The 18435-nt window shown below is 38.8% G+C and overlaps 2 protein-coding genes across 3 annotated transcripts; both read right to left on the bottom strand.

Moving 5' to 3' along the window:
• Positions 1 to 3897: 3897 nt before the first annotated feature.
• On the bottom strand, positions 3898 to 8607 carry LOC148070540 (major intrinsically disordered Notch2-binding receptor 1-like). Its single transcript, XM_087800886.1, has 4 exons — positions 8477 to 8607; positions 5741 to 7704; positions 5069 to 5278; positions 3898 to 4158 (listed from the first exon to the last, which is right to left on the bottom strand). The coding sequence occupies exons 2-4, from the start codon at positions 7700 to 7702 to the stop codon at positions 3964 to 3966; spliced, it is 2367 nt and encodes a 788-aa protein (XP_087657012.1). The 5' UTR covers positions 7703 to 7704; positions 8477 to 8607; the 3' UTR covers positions 3898 to 3963.
• Positions 8608 to 9174: 567 nt separating this feature from the next.
• evc (EvC ciliary complex subunit 1) lies at positions 9175 to 18408 on the bottom strand. Of its 2 annotated transcripts, none has more exons than XM_087800479.1 (20): positions 18154 to 18408; positions 17994 to 18092; positions 17824 to 17907; positions 16474 to 16697; positions 16322 to 16406; positions 16159 to 16257; positions 15880 to 16005; positions 15649 to 15810; positions 15362 to 15578; positions 14356 to 14504; positions 13491 to 13589; positions 13222 to 13422; positions 13003 to 13112; positions 12754 to 12943; positions 12464 to 12682; positions 12260 to 12386; positions 10981 to 11083; positions 10797 to 10923; positions 10633 to 10723; positions 9175 to 10557 (listed from the first exon to the last, which is right to left on the bottom strand). In XM_087800479.1, exons 1-20 carry the CDS (start codon positions 18322 to 18324, stop codon positions 10421 to 10423), a joined length of 2820 nt encoding a protein of 939 aa, XP_087656605.1. In that variant the 5' UTR covers positions 18325 to 18408; the 3' UTR covers positions 9175 to 10420. The 2 variants fall into 2 exon arrangements, with proteins under 2 accessions (XP_087656605.1, XP_087656604.1); XM_087800478.1 differs by having other exon boundaries at positions 10633 to 10726.
• Positions 18409 to 18435: the final 27 nt, after the last annotated feature.

Genomic DNA, 18435 nt, shown 5'->3' on the forward strand with positions numbered 1-18435 from the left:
TGTGTTCCTTCCTCCAGTTTAAAAACAGCGCCTCTTTTCTCTTGCTCGTTAGCTTTGACTGGGGAGAAGCAACAGAAGGCTAGCGCCTCCAGTGGCGGGATGATTTAATGGCAGTGTGACTTTGTGACGTTTTATTGGTTTCAATAAAAGAGAATCATTTTACCCCAAACAAAAAAGCAAATACTGGGTATTTATTCAGAATAATATAAGTAAGTAAGTAATTTATATTTATAGAGCGCTTTTCTGTACCAGGGTCACAAAGCGCTTAAACAATTAAAATAAATACTCCAAAAATATATACTAAAAAGATCAAGATAACACCAAGAAAAACACAGGAGTCCCAGATAATTAGGGAAAAGCCTGCACGAATAAGAAAGACTTAATTTATTCTTTTTTTTAAAAAAGAGCATTTTATAAACATTTTGATCATCCTCAGCAAATGAATAGATGTAAACTTAAAAAATCCGTTTCAAATTTTCATTTATGAATTCATTCGTTCATTGTCTACCGCTTTATCCTGGGGTCAGTGTCATGGGGAGACTGGAGCCTATCCCAGTATCATAGGGTGAAAGGCAGGGGACACCCTGGACAGGACGATATTCTATCTATATATCTATCTATGGGATAGGAAAAATATATATCTATTGTACAGATGAATAAATACAGAATCAGTGTGTTATTTAATCTAATCTAAGAAACATGCCAGGAATACAAATAAAGAAATCTTTTTTTTTTTTTTAAGGATTTTATTTAAACGGGACTAACAGTACTATTAGACAATCAACCACTAATTCAAAAAATCAATATCAATAAAGTGGCTGTTATCGTGACAGGGTTTGGAAAAATGACCAAGTCAAGCCGGAGCTAGAAACACCATATTGTGCAGCCGTGAGACTCCAACCTTTGGTTAGTCACGTTCATGGTCAAATCTAACTGATACAGCTCTGCATTGGCAAGCACTAGGCACGCGTCCTGTCTACAACATTATCACGACACTGTGTGAACCAAGGTCAGCCCTGAAGGCTACAAAGACCACCTAACATCATGAATCGAGGCTCACAAGTTCAGGTTTTCACTCGCTGGTCTAAGTCTGTGAGTCCAGCGCTGAAGTGGTTTCATTCAAGTGTTCTGAACACAATAAACAGATAAAATCGAGTTCCTTCTCCCGACCTTAATTTCAAATGTTTACCATCGTCACAAATTTCCCCTGAATTGCTGAATCCTGGCTCTCTGGTCGAAGACATTCTGGACATGCAGACCAGGATAACCTGGCTTGAGTTGACGGTGAACCCTAACAATTGGTTCACATATTCATTTTCTTTCTACATACGTGTCTTCTTTAAACTACTGGAGCTGGATCAAGAAGATACATGGAATTGAACTCCTGACTTAGGTCACTAGATTTGGTGGTTTATATCAACAACAACAACAACAATAATAGTAATGATAAAAATGTAGGATTTTTTAATTATAGACATTTTTCATTTATGTGATTTTTCCTTTAGTTTATTGGTATGATGTGGGGAAATGAGCTTCCTGTGCTCTGAGAGTGTGTATAGTTTCAAGTTTCATTTCACTTCCATCAATACCTTATGAACAAGACAACAATCTGTAAGTGTGATGTGGCATCAACTGAGCACTTTACCAAAAGTTAAATGGAAGTAATTAGCGGCACATGGACTTCATGAGCTATTTTTATCGAACATAATGCAAAGTGGATTTCAAAGGCAAATTAGGTCTCGATTGATTATTTATCAGATCAAATGACACAAAGTAAAAGGCACATTAGAAGCCAAGTTTATTCACACAGGCAAGATAACTTCATAAACACCTCGGCATCTTACAAAGCTTTGCACGAGTATTTACAACAATTCGCAAACACTTTATTTCGCCACGTCTTTTAAAAACAGGGTTTTCCTGAACGGAGACAAACATCTGCTTTTAAGTTAACTGACAACGATATCACCAAATGATCTGGAGTTTAAAGGTGATAAGGGCCATGATGCATAGAACTTTGAGAGGAAGCACTCGGATGTGCTGACTACATTCCTCCGCGGCACCAGTGTTAATGGATCTACAAAAAGCCTCGAGGGAAACCCTTGGCAGAAATTCATCTACACAGGATGCACTGGAGATAAACACTCTTTACACAAACATATTTGTGTACACACGTTTCAATGTATGCGAGCTCATAAATAAAATGACTTGCATTTTCCAGGTTAATGTTCATAGTCTGTTTTCATGGACGTTCTTTTGCACTTCCTAAGACGTGGGGAATCATTTATGTCACACTTCTTGTTTCTTTATTACAAGATTCTAATACTTCATGGCCATGGAATAAGAAATCAAACGATAATAAATATAAAAAATATATATGTCCTTATATCGTTTCAAAACCTTTACACTATCTCTTGATCATTAACACATCCTTTGTTTGATTTCTTATTGCAATATTTAACTTTTGATTTTTCAATTGATGTAAGAAATTGAAGTCTATTGTATGTATTATCCTCCCCTACTCTTATATTAATAAATGTATAAAGCAATATATATAAATTGTTGGCATACAATGAAACTTTTTCTTTTAATAATTGTATGTTTTATTAAATATCCTCTCAGTTACCATTTCTCTCAATAGGATGATTTGGATGAATTGATGCGGTACACAAAATAAATATTTTCGCTTTTAGCATATTCCATAACTTAGAAAGGCTTCAAACATACTCAAGTGTCTGTTGATCCGACTCACCCTTGCACCTGGATCCACTCTATATACAATGAATGTACTTTTGTTTCTTTTAGCAATCTGACCTCACAGTTAAGAACTATTTCATGGCCTATGACGGAAGCACTTATGAAACTCACGATGTTGAGAGAGCCTGAAGAAAGGTGGAAATGCCTCCGGGCTAAGTAGATGAAATTGCAACGTGCACTTCAAATATTCCATCAATTGAATTACGAGAGGAATCTCCCACGTGCAGTGTTTCTTGGAAATGGACCCTCTTTATAAGTTAACAGCACTGTGGCAAAAACAGTATCAGTTACGAGACTGTAATGCTCCCATCTAATAAACTTGTACAGCACACATTGTGATGCTATAGTTTAAGATATGTGACAGCAACTATTTGAAAATATAATCTTTGAGAAGTATTTCTTGAGCATTGAATCTTACCGCCTCAACTTAATCTGTTTTCAATCACCTTTCTTCTGAAATATATCCAGCTAATACGCTTTTCCCTCAAACACATTGTCAGAGGTGTCAAACTGAAAGTGACCACAACAAGGCATTTTACGTGGCCTGCCAGATGATTGTCTCAATACATAGTAGACCTCAATGTAGAACTCAGTGCATAGCCATGACCCTGAATGAGAACCTACAATGACATCAAGATTAATGTTCATCGAGATGCATGTGTTTAAGATGAGATAAGAAACACAGATTGTCAACATCAAACAACTATACAGAGACTTCCAAGAAGAGTAAAAAGGAAAAGGAATTTATATCGTAATCAGACTCATACTTGTTAATGTTAAAGACAGTTTGGTAAATGCACATTTTGTTACGCCGGCGACCGTTAAAAGATTTTGGCCCCTTGTGTGATTGAGTTTGACACTCCTGCTATTGATGGTCAAGGGAAGTTATTAATACTGGTATTTGTCATTTCATCCCTCGACTCTGTTATATTAGGAATAAGCAGCAAGAATGAGTGAGAATTAAGAAAATATAACGATCAACACAAGTTAGTCAACATCAGTTAACATCTGAACAAATACAAAATGCACCTTCGTTTTGATTTACTAACAGATGCCAAACTGATTAAATAGACATGACATTGGAACAATAACAAAACAGATTAAAGTGATAAAATCACCTTGAATAACAGAGCGTCATGCAGGGAAAGTTAGAACCCATTGACAATAAATGATCATCATATCAGTCCATAACCACATATCCACAGAAGATCAGGAGAGCAAAGTGCAAAGGATGATGACCACGATGAGAATAACCGCTACAATAATGGCGACGACTGCAGCCACCTTGCAGACCTTTGCCCGGCGCATATCGGCCTCTTTTTGTCGCAGCAGGGCATCATAGCCGGGAGAGTAGATGTCATCCATCCAGAACTCTACGTTGTTGGGATTCAGAGGCTCGGAAGTCTGTCGAAAATGATCACATTTGTTAGTGCGATGATCTCTTTTTTCCTCAATATCTCTTGTTCATAGCCGTTTTATTTAATGAAATATATATATATATATATATATATATGTATGTATATATATATATATATATATACATTATATATATATATATATATATAAACACATTATATTTCTGTCATATAATGATATTTAATTAACAACATTAACATAATGATGAAGGACAATAAAAAGCAACATCATTAACCCTTGTGTTATCTCAGGGTCAAGGTGAGCCTAAAAACAAATGTGTTTATTTTATCCCTTGTGTTGTCTCTTAGTCAAGATGAACGACCACCACCACTGCATATGTATCTATGGAAGCCCGGGAGGTCGTTCCCCTTAACCCAGAGAGAACACAAGGGATAAATAATATTAGAAACAAAATTGCAACTAATCAAATTAAAAACCATACAACCAACATCAAAGATTTAACATTTACAAAACGAAAAAATAAACATTTTCTATGGAGAAAATATTTATTTTGTTAAAAAAAAAGGTTCTTAGCTTAGCTCCTCTTAATATTTTATATCTTGTATGGTTATGGTAGAATACTGTAGATGAGATTGAATAAAACAAAGATACAAAGAATACAAATGAGCTATTGGTACATTTTAATATAGCTTTATTAATGTGGTCAGACCACAGATTGATTTTGAGAGGTTCTCTGGATCAATATTGTGCAGTTATTATGAAAAACAAAAACATATATTGGATGGGTGATTATGCATTTCATTTTTTTGCCCTGGTGTGTATGATATGATACATGTGAGAAATGCCCTTTTTACATCTGCGTTATTTAAGCAAAAATAATAGAAATTGGAATTATAAAAAGAAAGACTTAAACAATGATACATTTTGTGCATTTTACCTGTAAATCAAATGGAGAGATTCGAGCATCTCTGTCGTCCACGGTCCAGATCGGGCGGTTTCTCCCCTCGACCGAGTCCAAATTCTTCAAAGATGTGAGACCGCTTGTCGGACTGCTGTCTTTGTGTCGAAACAAGGACGAATTCAACATTTGGTCCAGCAGAGACGGCTTTTGGGACAGCAGGTTTGTGGTGCTGCTCGACTGATCCACCTAAAAGCCCGCGACAGAAACGCTCCATATCAGACTTTCATCTTTTATAAATATTGAAAAGACAAATTTAAAGACAGGGAATTTCAAACCACGCAAATGGCATGTCAGTGACGGAGCATTGTTTTCGATGCATATTTACATTGATGGTTAAAACCCATATCCCACTAATGGGCTTAAGAGGGCTTGAGCAGACCACACATAGAATCCTCATGTTGTGTTATCAGTGTTATCTTTAAAGTATATACTTTATTGAATATTGTTTTGATTGTTTAAGCGCTTTGTGACCCTGGTCTGGAAAAGTGCTATACAAATAAAAATTACTTACTTACTTACTTGCTAAGACAACAAGTGCAAGCTCATTTGTATGATTCAGGCATTTAAGCTTTTATTAGAATGTGCTTACTTTAAAATTGAATCAGCAAAGTAGAATTTCTGATCATGAAAACAAAAGACAAAACCTACCTTTCCAGATTTCCCAATTGAAGTTTTTCCAATTTTGCCCTTTGAAAAAGAAACACTCCATTCTCTTGCAACGTTTGACTTGTTGGGTTGTTTGGACTCAGGGCCATTTTTTTCTTTCGACTCAACTTTGTTGCCGCGATGAGATGAGTCCTTGTTTCCGTCTTTCGCTCTCGGGTTCCCCAGAACTTTGCTGTTGTCCGCTTGTTCCCCGGAATTATTCCATCGGCTCCACTCCAGACTGCTGCTGCTGGTCCCCGGGTACAGGTTTCCGGACACAGACAGAGGCTGAGGCTCTGATAGCTCGGAGGGGGTGACCGGGTGGCTCATAAAGGAGGAGATCCCGCTGAGAGGCTCGAGCCATCTTTCTCCGGTGCTTTGTTCGCCGGCAACAATGGGCTGCTGAATCTTTTCATCCAGCCGCTGTAAGGCCGACAGCACCTGGGAAATCTCCGCCTTCACATCGTTCAGGGACTCCAGTTGTCTTTCTATCTGACTCATACGCAGGAGAAGTTTACAGACGCTGGCCTTGAGTCCATCATCGCTGCTTTCCAGAGAGTGAAAAAGCCTCTGGAGTTGCCCGAGACGCCCCCTTCTGGCCTCGTGCGAGTCGGGGTTTAGACCCGGAGTTCCGTCAATGGCGTGCAAGACTCCCGTGGAACCACACATGCTTATATCGTCTAAAAATCGGAAAATAGCGCTGATGTCGTCTTCGGCTAAATCGGGGTCATCTAATGACGTCATGAAGGACAAACGGTCAGCGTGGACCATGCTGCGTAGGCGCCTGGTGTCTGGGGGATCCGTCTGTGTAGCCTGTGCCTTGACCTGATCGCTGCCACTTGGAAGTCCACTGTCCACACTCTCGCCCCCAGAGGACCCGCCCAAATTGCTAATGGTCGGCGTTGACCGTCTTGGAAGGTGTCCACCGATTGATTCCATTCCCGGCCTGGATCTTCCGGCTCCTATCTGATCCTCCATACTGTGACTTTTGTTGGTCCAGATCGGCCTCTGACTACTGGGAGGCTGGAGATGTCGGGGCGACTTCTGTAAGACTGACCCGGGTCCAAAATATGTTGAGTCTTGTAGGTCATCGATACTTTCATGTTTGGCTCGTTGCTCTGAAGACTGCTGGGAGATTTTGGGCGAAGGGTAGGGATTAGGGATCAAATCAAAGCTCTTTTTATCTGGGTTAGGACTCGGAGACTCACTGACGGTCACCTGCGGTACGAGCGGAGGCTGGTTGTGGAAGTCCTTCCTGAAAATGTTCCTCTTTTGGTCAACGGCAGATTCCTGTTCAGGCTCAAACACCTCCGCGGGCGCCGAGTCGCCACTCGACTCGCTGTCCGTCTCCAAAGGCAGGTACATATCTTTCATGACCTGGTTGGGAGTCTGACTACTTAAGTACAAAAATGTAGTGTGAGGAAGATCGAAAGACACCGCTCTGGCTCTGGCTGGAGGAGAGGACGTGAGGGAGAGAGGATCAGGGGGAAGACTTGCTCTCTTGCGGGAGGGGTAGTTCGGACGCAACAAGTGGTCGTCGATTAGCCGGCTACTGGATTCCGAGTGGGAACGTCCTCTTTCCCTATTAAAGCTTATTGGCTGTATTCCAGAGAGACTCGGGCCGGGATATTGATCGACAGGATGGACCGCTTTCCCTCTTTCGTCGGCGGACCCTCCCGTCATTTGAATCAGATTGAAGATGGTTACGATGTCTGCGGCGACACCTATGGGTGAGAGGCCCTGACCTCTCGTCGAAACGCGATCTCTGAAGAGAGTCGCGGGGAAACAAGGGTCCCGGCTGGCAGCGGCGTAAAGCAAACTTCTGAGCTCGACAAGGTGCTCCAAATCGAAACGGGTGCTGACCATACGACACAGGTCCTGGAAGGTCAACCACTGTCGCATGTTGGCCAGTTCCTCCAGGATTCCCAGGAGGACCTCGGGATATTCCTGCTGCAGGTTAGCCATGGCTGCGGACAAGGGAGTATTATTAGTGCCTTTAAATTATTTAATAGTAACCTCAATCACATGAAATCATCTTAAAACACAAAAGGTTGTCCATCTAAATGTATAAATAAAAGTTTTTATTCATCAGCAACAATTTTAACATAAAATGCCTCCAATTAGTCTCATCTTATGATTAATAGCTAATAGTTATTTGGATAATTAACCATTTAAAAGTATTTTTTAATTTGAAAGCAGTTTAATCCACATCTTTCCACATAATTAAATGTTAAAACCAACTAGAAAAATCAAGTAATTAACAAACATAAGTAATATTAATTAACTATAATTAATAGACAAGCGTGTGTACCGGCACATAATCATTGAAATAGAATTAAAATTTTACTGTGTTTCAGAAATATATATATTTAAAAGAATTTAGTCAAGGAAATATATTACCTAGAAAGCTCCCAACAGTGGATCTTTTAAAGAGACATTCACATGATGCCCTAATTTCAGACCCTAAAATAACTGACCATCTGAAGTAATTATACCTGCACGCTGCACATTTCCACAACTAAAAAGCTGTAGATGTTCAAAAAAGCTGTTCATTTAGTACCTGTATTTAGAATGTAGTTTCTGGGTCAATGAAGGTGAACAGTCTAAAACGTTGAAAAATACAGTAAATCTTGCAATATGTGTCACAACAACTGCACTTTTTCAGGCCATCCAGGCAGCTACACTTTCCGTTCTGGTAAAAAAAACATCATGCTGTGTTAAGGAGAAGGTTGACATTACCTGGAGGTAGTGTTTTTCAAAAAGACTCGGCCACACCTGCGTCCATCAAAGTGAGGATACAATCCAGAGCTCCTTTAACAGAACGGTAAAGCAGTTCCCGCTCATTTCTCGCCGTCATCCTCTTCCTCTGGGCTTCTGCATCTAACCCACAGTCCAGGCAGAAGAAAAATTAGAAATCAGGTCATCTACCCACAAGTCTCTGCAGTCCCCCCTACGGGACCTCAAACACGTCCAAGCGGCATCCCCTCGCCGCTAAATAAGTGACGTTTGCAAAGTCGACACCGATGGGCGATCAGTGTCTCCGTTGGATAGACGGAGGAGAGAGACACGCATGTCAGCACACACCACAGTCGATGTCAGTGGACCATATTTTCTCATGGCGCTCCAGAAGTAACTGGTCATGTGTGCCGACTGACCAGAGAGCAGAGTAAACATTGATTTTTACTAATTGACACAATTCAATCTCCACACTAACAGTAAACCATGAGGTCCAGAGGAAAGTGGCTGCAAGATTGCTGCCTACACGCAGCTGTCTGGCAGACTTTTCACCATCACTCCACATTATCATGCATAATGGCTTGTACTTAAAACCCCATTAGAGCAAGTGAAGGGTAAAGCTTTCATTGGAGCAGCACTTAGAACTGACATGTCTGATTCACCCAACATTGTACAAGCGAGCATCTCCATCACCAGGAATCGATGGGCTGGAAAGACTGAGAGCCGCTAGATGGACAGAGAAGCATGTGGGATCATTTCATAAACTGCCCAAAACTATGTTCAGTGTCAGATATTTATTGAAATTCTGCTTATAATCCCTTTTATTCACTTTAAACAAACTTGTATTCAATCAATCAGATTCAGAAACTTTTATTGCCAGCGTTGTTAACACAATGTAGGGTTTTTTTAAGTCGTGGCCTTACAGAATACAAAATAAAAATAGATTGATAAAAGTACAATAAATTAAAATAAAACAAGGGACATTGATGTAAAATGACAAATTGCTTTAAAGTATATACTTTATTGAATATTGTTTTCATTGTTTAAGCGCTTTCTGACCCTGGTCTGGAAAAGCGCTATACAAATAAAAAATTACTTACTTACTTACATATAAATAACAAATAATTACAATATATACATATATGTATATATGCATGTGTGTGTGTTACTTTAGATCTATTTTGGTGCGTCAATAAAATAATTATTTTAAGGGTCTGGGTAATACATGGGGGGGCTTGATTTCTCCACCACAGTTACTGATTGGGCTTTCGCTGATCGTGGTGTGGCGAAGAAAGATATAATTCTGGCATGCGGTCAAATAATTACTAGTACTTTACTTGACTACAATTGTCTTTGGCAATTTAATTACAAAACATTCATTTGATGATGGATTCCAGCTCCATTTAATCTCTGCTGGACAAAAGCAAGGCTCTGCCTTCGACTAGTCACAACAACAATTGGAAATCGACCTAAAAAGACTTGTCAACAATATAAAATGCTTCACTTCTAATATAAATCTAAAAGCAAACCCCGAATTTACTAAATATGGGCTCTATAAACTAATGTATTAACATCAACTTTTTCTTTCATGCTACTGTTTCAAGTTGTTTGTGAAGAAAATAAAATGAAATCTAGAACCTGAGCTATAAATGAAATGCAAAAGGCAACATAAAGCCACTGATATCTATTGATATGAACAAAACACACTTGGTAGGAGCGACCAGAAAATGCTTCATGTTATTATTGAGTAAAAAGGATGAATACTGATAAAGAAATAGCTTTTGTAGAATCGATTTAGATGCAGGATGCTCCCTGAATAACCGTATGACAGGAAATAAATAAAAGCAAACTAGTACACTTCAAATTTCCTGAGAGGAAACTGGGTCGTCTCTGACAAATGAAAGAAGGAAGAAAGAAAAAAGAGAATACGGTTAAAGTTTTGTTATTTTAGTCTTTAGTTTTTTTTTTCTTTTTTGTTGGTTTATTAACGGGAGCGACGACGGTTGGGGTGAGCGATGGATTCAGTGCTGGATCCAGGTCTGGGTTCATAGCTAGAAGTTCTAAGATGGAAGGGTTGACCGCTCCTGTTGACGACAGAAGCCATGAGTCAAGATCCCAGCAATAAAAGTATTTCTGTTATTAGATTTTTTTGGACTTACCAGTGTTGTTCCTCTCAGTTCTTGGTTCTGGTTGCTGGAAAGACACCCGGGCCAAACTGGCTACTTCCCTCAGAAAGTCTTCTTCTTCTCCCTGCTGACGAAAAATGCTTAAAAAGTTAATTGGTTACATATTAGGCTCGGCTGGTTTCAACTCATGATCTGACCAGGAGGGTATCCGTGAGCTGCTCCAGGTTTTCTTCTTTGGCTACTTTTCTTCTTCCCAATTCACCAAAAATCTTCTTCTCCTCAACATCATGTTGTTCTAGCAGCTTCCTCTTGCAAGCTTCGACCCTGAAACACACATTAAATATAAGTACTTGCCTTAATGTATGTGTTGGTTTGTTGTACCTTTGTTGGAATTCTGCTGAGCTGGGTTTTCTCTTCCAGTTGGCCAGTTCTCTGAGCAAGACCTTGTTTAAGTGGTGGACGCTCTCTGATCCTTTGTTCAGATCTGATTTAAGTGGGTAAGAATACACATGGTCGCTTATTATCTACACACTCACTTGTACCAACAAATGAAACAAGCCTAGAATAAAAACATCTGAAGAGCAAATTTCACGACTCTCATTGATGACATCACTGTCTCCATCATCAACCTTTGCTTTAAAAATGTCACTAAAACGTTTTTTTTACTTTGAACTTCAATCGCTCATTAATGTGATTCTCAAATGCTTTGTCTAGAATTAGCATTTATGAGCATGTTTAATACATATCGTACATTATTCCACTATATTATAGTGCTGTTTATTTAGCAATAATCAGTTCAATAAAAATAAATAATAGAGTATAATTACGATATAATCAGGCCTTTTGTGTATAGTCCACTCGTGGAAATGTACAAAAAACAATATATATTTGTGTGTATTTAAGGCTTTGAAAGATGTGTGTAAAATGTATGAGCAATCCTTTATTTCATTTTATTTTTATTGATTTATTAATCTGGGATTTCATCAATAGGTTTATGTATGGTTGTTGTTTTTTTAATCAAAAAAGTACAATTCAAATAAGTAAAAAGGAACATGTATGCCTCTGCTGAAAGGTTTAAAAAAAAAAAAAAACAGTAACTGATATAATACTATTTCTCATCTAACAATTAGGAACCATGCCTGTCCTGAGTTTACAATATTACGGCTGTTACAAAGACACTGATTCTTTCAATGACAATACAAGCGTTTTTAATTAAAAAGCAATAAGAATTGTTTTTTACAAAGTGACAGTTTTTTTTTTATTTAGCTTTTCTTCATCTGTTGACTTCAGTGTAAACTTTGTTTATCATTCTAGATGTGATTAAATCTAGAATAGAAATAGATATGATTAAAGTATCTCATCAATTCTTTATAAAAAAAAAAATCTATAGACATCCTGTTCTTACTATGCTGGTCATTAACAGTCCTGGCTCTCATTTTAAAACATTATTATGATAATGCAATGATCAACATGCAATTCAAATCGCATGAATTTGTCCATCACAGGTGATAAAGATGAATTCATCTGATGTATAATCTTTGTACCAATAATATAATAAGGCTGTATTTTCTGGAGATAATATGAGTGAATGTAAAAAAAAATATTTTCCTTTAAGATTAAAAAGAACAGAACGCTTTACAAAAAAAACATCTCTTCTCACCGGGGTTAATGGTCGACTCTTCTTTCCAAAGAATCTCCTTCAGGCGTGAATAGTAACTTTGTACGGCGGCCGTGAGAGAATCTTTAGTCACATACACACTCTCAGCAACAGCCTCCGTCAGGCGGTTCTAGATTCAAAGCGTTAGACGATCAACAAAACCTTGTTGAGTTCAGAGGGAAAATAGTAAAACGTCACACGCTGTACCTTGAAATCAATGTCTTGTTTTTGATTGGTTTTCATCTCGGTCGGGGGGTTCTGCATCAAGTGTTCGATGGCACGACTGAGAGCGTTACCGAGCACCAGCTGGGCGTGACTTTGAAGGTGTTCAGTTGCCGTCTCCAGCTCGGACAAGAACTCCTGGTGCAGGTTCTGGTCGACCAGGTGACTCTCCGCGACCAGATCTGTCAGACTGGCCCTGCTGCTCTACAAATGTAGAGGCGGGAGAAAGTAAAATCAAAATCCTTCCGTGACGTTCCTCAACGTGTGTGTGTTACCTTGAAAGTTGACTCAAGACGATGTTGATCTTCTCTGAGCAAAACCCTGAAATCTGCCTGAGACAGCATCTTCAGCTGGGACAGTCTCATTTCCTTCAGCATGTGGAGGCTGAAGTGTCTGGCCACAAAGTGTCGCTGGACCGCCGCCAGCAGAAGCTTGTGCTTCGTCTCGATCAGCATCCCAACTTTCCTGAGGAATCAGACGTCTTTAGGCCTGGGATGCTTCAATATATAAGAGACAAGTCTCACCTATTGATGGTGAAGCTCTGTCTGATCACCATCGACTGAAGGATCTTCATCTGCTGTTCGCTCAGATGTCTCATGCAAACTTTCACCAGAACCATTTCTTCTCTCCACTCCTACAACATGTCCATTATATTCATTGAGGCATTTTCTACTGGTTCAGCAACTTTTTTTAAGACCATTATGGCTAGAATTTTTAAGACCCGAAACAACAGGCCCACATACCTGTTGACCTTTATCCAACTGAACCCGCAGTTCCTCCAGCTGCAGCTTGACGGCATCTTCTGCATCCTCAAGCTGGGCAGCAAACTCCTGCTCCAGATCGGACCACAACCTCTCGGTCGATCTCGAGTGTGCAGAGACTTTGGAGCAGAAGATATCTTTGGCCTGCTCTTTGAGTCTTTTTGACCACGTTGAACGTAGTTTCTAAAAAAACAAAACGACGCCATTTAAAAAATGCCGCAGCAAAAAGTAAATGACAAGAAAATGCTAACCGTCCAAAGGTTACACAAGGTCACGGCCATCCTGTTATCCTGCTGCAGGTTTAAATCCGAGAGCTGTTGTCTGTGTTTCACCAGCAGCTCCTGGTGAACCTGCAGGGATGGTGGGAGTTTAATCCTTTAAATTGTGCGTTTATTATAAAGCAAAATGATTCAAATGTCATGCAAGAGGCAACACATGAAACCACTGATGACAGTTTCTACACAGACGATATAAAAGAGACATTTTTATCTCACAGAATAAAACTTTCTGATTCCACAGTCAATTAAAGACCATTAGCTCAACAATGGGGTAGTACAATAAATATATTTTTTGTATTTGTATTGTATTTTTGGCAGGTTTAACAAGGAATTGAATGCACCGAGACTGTTGTCCACAACATGTGTTACTGGACAAAGAAATAAAAAAGGAATCTGTTCTATCGAATAACTAAATAACAATAGCATGTCACTCTTGACTTGTCAAAATGAGTAAAAAAACGAATTCTTTTAGAGACAAAACTTCTTATTCAGAATACTCCATATAAATAATGTTAAACACAAATATACTCACACATTGTGACATAAGTATCTTATGCTATAAGACACATCATCAGCATACAGTAAAATACACATGGAAACAGATCGTGTTGTGACCAGTCCAGAGCTCTTGCTGACTCAGTGTTATGGTATGTTTTAATTGTAGTTATTTTAGCAGGTTCTGTCATTTAATTTTTACTTTTCCTTTTTAAATCTGAAGGTCACTCTGTGAACATAATCCTGACATTTAACCAGGCCGTGGTACAAAAAAGGTCTGGCACACCCTGCACTAGGATACATTTAGGTAGAATTATTTTCATGGCAAAAAATCAAGATCGACCTTTGTCAGCTGCTGCAGGTCATCTTGAATCCTCCTGGATTCCAGGACACGACTTCTGTCTTTCGCCAGGCTCCTCTGCAGCTTTTTCTTTTTGGCATCCAGTTTTCTGTACTTTTCTGTGACCAGTTCGTTGGTTTTCTTCGTGTAATCTGCAACATAAGCGATGCATCCAAATGTGTACTCAAATATGTCAAATTTCAAAATGAAAAATAAAAAAATGAAAAAGTATTCCTTTCTGGTGTGCAACAAGTCAATCCAATCATCAATTAGAATAATACGTGATCCCTCTACTGCTATTGGATAATAACTGCTTTTATTAACACAAGATTCATAACACTACTATAACCTTGAGGAGGTCATGTGATCAGGTTCAATGAAATGTTCAGTAAGTGTTATGACGAGAATTAAGTAATGCCATCTCGGTCCACAAATGATTTGAAGACTCATCACTCTCTGTGGTGCAGAACAACCTCCCGCCGGCAGTATGTTGTGCAAGTGAGACTACGCTCAATTGCTTTCACATTAATGTCCATGCAAGGTATGTATGGCAGATGATGTGATTATAAATAAGCCCCTTTGTTGAGGTCTGCCCTCTCTGAGTACTTTATTCCCCTCATATTGAAATCCTGGTTTATGATAGTCCCGCATGTTAACATGTTACTTTAAATCACATTGAAGACAATATCAATTCAACACAAAATGTGATTGTTTTATTGTGAAATTAGGATATTTTCTTGGACTTTTGGTGTAACATTTTTCATTAATTTCTTTAATTTCAGATAGCCAACCGTTAAGTAGAACAAATCTGATGAAAGTATCTCTTTAACACTTGCTAAAATCTTTACATCAACATGGTTCTTTGCTTTAAATCTTTCATCCAACTCCAGGCAACTTTGTGGTATTTAACTGTGAATTTCAAAGTGGACACATTTCATAAAGACCTGCAAGATCACCTGCAACATATTTGTCAATACTAACCCTTTTTTTTGTGTGTTGTTCATCTTACCCTCAAAGCTCTGTTGCAGACCAGCTGCCAGCGTTCTCTGAACCTCCTGGAGAATATTTTCCATCATGGAAAAGGTTAAACCATCATCACTTGTCAGTTTCTCCAGCGTTGTCGTCATCAAAGTCTGCCTGAGAGTCACTTCCTGGATGAGTAAAGCGGGCTGTGACTGTAGCAGCGACGTCAGCTCCTCCCACCACAGCAGCCGCTCATGTATCCTCTAGATGAAGACATTTCTTAAAATTAAAAGAGTGGATACAATGTATAACGCTGTATATTCTACACAATACCATTATGTCGGTTTCTAGCATTTTAAGTAGATTATTCTCTCCAGACAGAAGAGTCTCTGTGAGGGAGATCGTCGCCTCCTCGGCTTCATCCGCCCTCATCGTGCTGGTCTTCTTCAAAAGATGTTGGTTCAGTTCCTCCAGGTGTTTGCTGAAGCTGTTAGACTGTACAGACAAGACACACGGCCCTGAATATCTTAATAGTTTGGACTTCACCTTCACTTTCAAGGTTACCATCTCAACGCCCGATTCAAGAAAATACTTTTGGGATCTTTCCACTTCCTCCAGCGTACAGGAGGTGTCAGCTCCTCCACTCTCACAGAGACTTTTGGGCATTTGTTGTCTCAACTCGTCCACTTTCTGCAACCAAACATAAAAAAAACGTGAACTAGAACTAGTTATCAATGCAGATTCTACTTGCAAAGAGCATCATTATTATACCATTGTATGCACTGGATTTGTTTTGGTTTGTATGTAAAACACATCATGAAAACATATATTTTTTCAAGATACCTTCTGTTGCATTTGAAGAAGAGTCTTGGAGAATTCAGCATCTTTTTTGTCTTTAGGAAAATGGCTGCTGAGTGTTGTTTGTATGGCTTGAAGGAACAACTGGAAAAACACATATTATTAGTATATGAAACAAGGACACAAGGTGAAGTTTTTAAAAAAATACCTGAAAGGTTTCATCTTGGATTTGGCAACAGAGCACTTGTACATCCTGCAAGGCCAAACAGTGAAGACTAATCCTTCCTTCAAAACTGCATAAGTGACAGAAAAAAACCCCATGAAGCACCTGCTGTTAAGAAGTGCATCAAAGACACTTACCCTGTCAGTGTGACTGTGTGAGGGTAGTGCGGGACCCTGATGAACGTCTGGTCCTGCAGGCTTTTAGGCACCAGCGAGGAGGAGAGAAACTGACTGCTGCCGTCGTGGTCTTGCTCTTGGCTCAGAGATTCGCTGTCAGAAGAAGAGAACGTGTCCTCGTTTGCCATTTCTGGGAACTTGGAATGTTTGTGCAACGAAGGGTTGGAGGCTCCATCAGCTAAAGGCTGAATAAAAAACAGGAGGAAAGAAATGAAAGAATTAGAACATTCAAGTGTTACGTGAGATTTTGTTAGCCATTAATGTCTGCTTACCAACATGTAGACAAACTAATTTAACAGAAAATACTTTTATTTCATTGTTGTATGTACATGAACTGGAATTTTATAGATACAAACGCACATGACCAGAAATCCTTATTTATCCGATCTACAAAATTTTAACTGATTTTAGACTAAAAAGGCAAAGAAAAGGGACTTTGCACTCATATAACTGCCATTACGGTAACCCTCATGACTTTTGCAGGTTCCCTTCCCAAACACAGACCAGATTTACCAATTAAACCTCAACAATATTAAAACAAACATTAAAATGAAAGAACTTTAAATAAAGAATGTAAGAGATGCACATGCATTGGTTACGGTTATAACTCTAGCTACAGTGTTCACTGAGAGATAGGGAGAGAATTGTGTTGTTGCAGATGGACAGTCTTATACAATTAATAGATAAGGTTGAAAGTCATTTTATTTCGGTTAGTATACTACATTGTAAAACATATCCATTATGTAGTATCAACCTAAAACACCTGCACATTGCACTTATAAATCAACACAATCCACAACAACAATCAAGGCCAAAAGAGTCTCATTGTCAATAAGTATAACAGCTCATTTTTCATCAACCCTTTTTTTGTTATCTATAAACTTTGTTCATTATGGCGAGAAAACATTTACGTGAATTGAATGAAGTTCATGTTTCTCCCAAAATGTCAGGATTTCTTTATTGGTTAAAAATACAATAAAAAACGTATATTCAAGTACAACCAAATGGAAATGCTACATGATGAAACAAACGAGATAAATTGTATTTTGATTTATAACTTTCTGTGTTAAAGAAGACACAAAGCAAATAGGCCAAAAGTTCTTCCTAAATAAAAATAGCCAACTTGATCCTAAAAATAAAAAATAAACAATCTATTGATCTATTATTTTGGGTTGATTGAAATATAGTTTCTCACCTGGTTGTGAAGGAATTTAAGGGCTTTAACATACATACATAAATGCATTTCTTATTATTTGTATACAGGTTTATATTACAGGGTTTCTTTTACAATGTAATGGGAAAAAAACTAACCCTGTATTTCTGATTGATGGGATAAACGACTTTTGCTCTTGACGCAAAAGCTGCCACATCGCTGTTCACTGGAGTCGGTTTCTCCTGGTGGATGAAAAAAAAATGGTCAGAACATAAAGAAAGTCAGATTAAATCGTGGTACGGATGACATTCATAAACGTGTCTAGTACTTGATCGTTCTTTCCTCCACTTGTAGTTTCCCTCCTGTTGTGGTCACTTTGGTCCAGATCTGCATCATCTGGTTCCAGGAGCCTCCGCGCATCGTTGCCCTGTTTGATCGAGAAATAAATCCAAACTGATCTCTGAGACATGTGTGTGAGATAAACCTACTTGTTTGGTCAGAATCAAAGACTTCAGGCAGAAGACGTACAAGAGAAAAGAAACTAAAACTCCAGTAAGAACTCCACATGACGTCGCGACGATCAACATGACGTGAGAAGACTCGGAGAAATGCAGAGAAACATCGCTCCTGCATTCAGAATGGAGGTCTTGGTCGGACATGTTTAGCCTCACCACAAGAAGATCTACACCATAAGGGTTGCATTTGTTATTATGATTCTCTTGGAATTAGATACCAAAAGTTTAAACGCGTCCAAGGGAACAACAATAAAA

This window comes from Callionymus lyra, chromosome 10 (genome assembly GCF_982586985.1).
Source record: "Callionymus lyra chromosome 10, fCalLyr1.hap1.1, whole genome shotgun sequence".
Classification (NCBI taxonomy): Eukaryota; Metazoa; Chordata; class Actinopteri; order Syngnathiformes; family Callionymidae; genus Callionymus; species Callionymus lyra.

Coding starts and splice junctions, on each gene's coding strand:
- LOC148070540 (XM_087800886.1), bottom strand. CDS start 7,702: ATGGCTAACCTGCAGCAGGAATATCCCGAGGTCCTCCTGGGAATCCTG. Junction 5,279..5,740: donor CAATTGGGAAATCTGGAAAG/GTAGGTTTTGTC, acceptor GCGGGCTTTTAG/GTGGATCAGTCGAGCAGCAC. Junction 4,159..5,068: donor TCTCTCCATTTGATTTACAG/GTAAAATGCACA, acceptor CATTTTCGACAG/ACTTCCGAGCCTCTGAATCC.
- evc (XM_087800478.1), bottom strand. CDS start 18,324: ATGTCCGACCAAGACCTCCATTCTGAATGCAGGAGCGATGTTTCTCTG. Junction 15,811..15,879: donor TTGAATCGGGCGTTGAGATG/GTAACCTTGAAA, acceptor TTGTCTGTACAG/TCTAACAGCTTCAGCAAACA. Junction 12,387..12,463: donor AACAAGACATTGATTTCAAG/GTACAGCGTGTG, acceptor CTTTGAATCTAG/AACCGCCTGACGGAGGCTGT.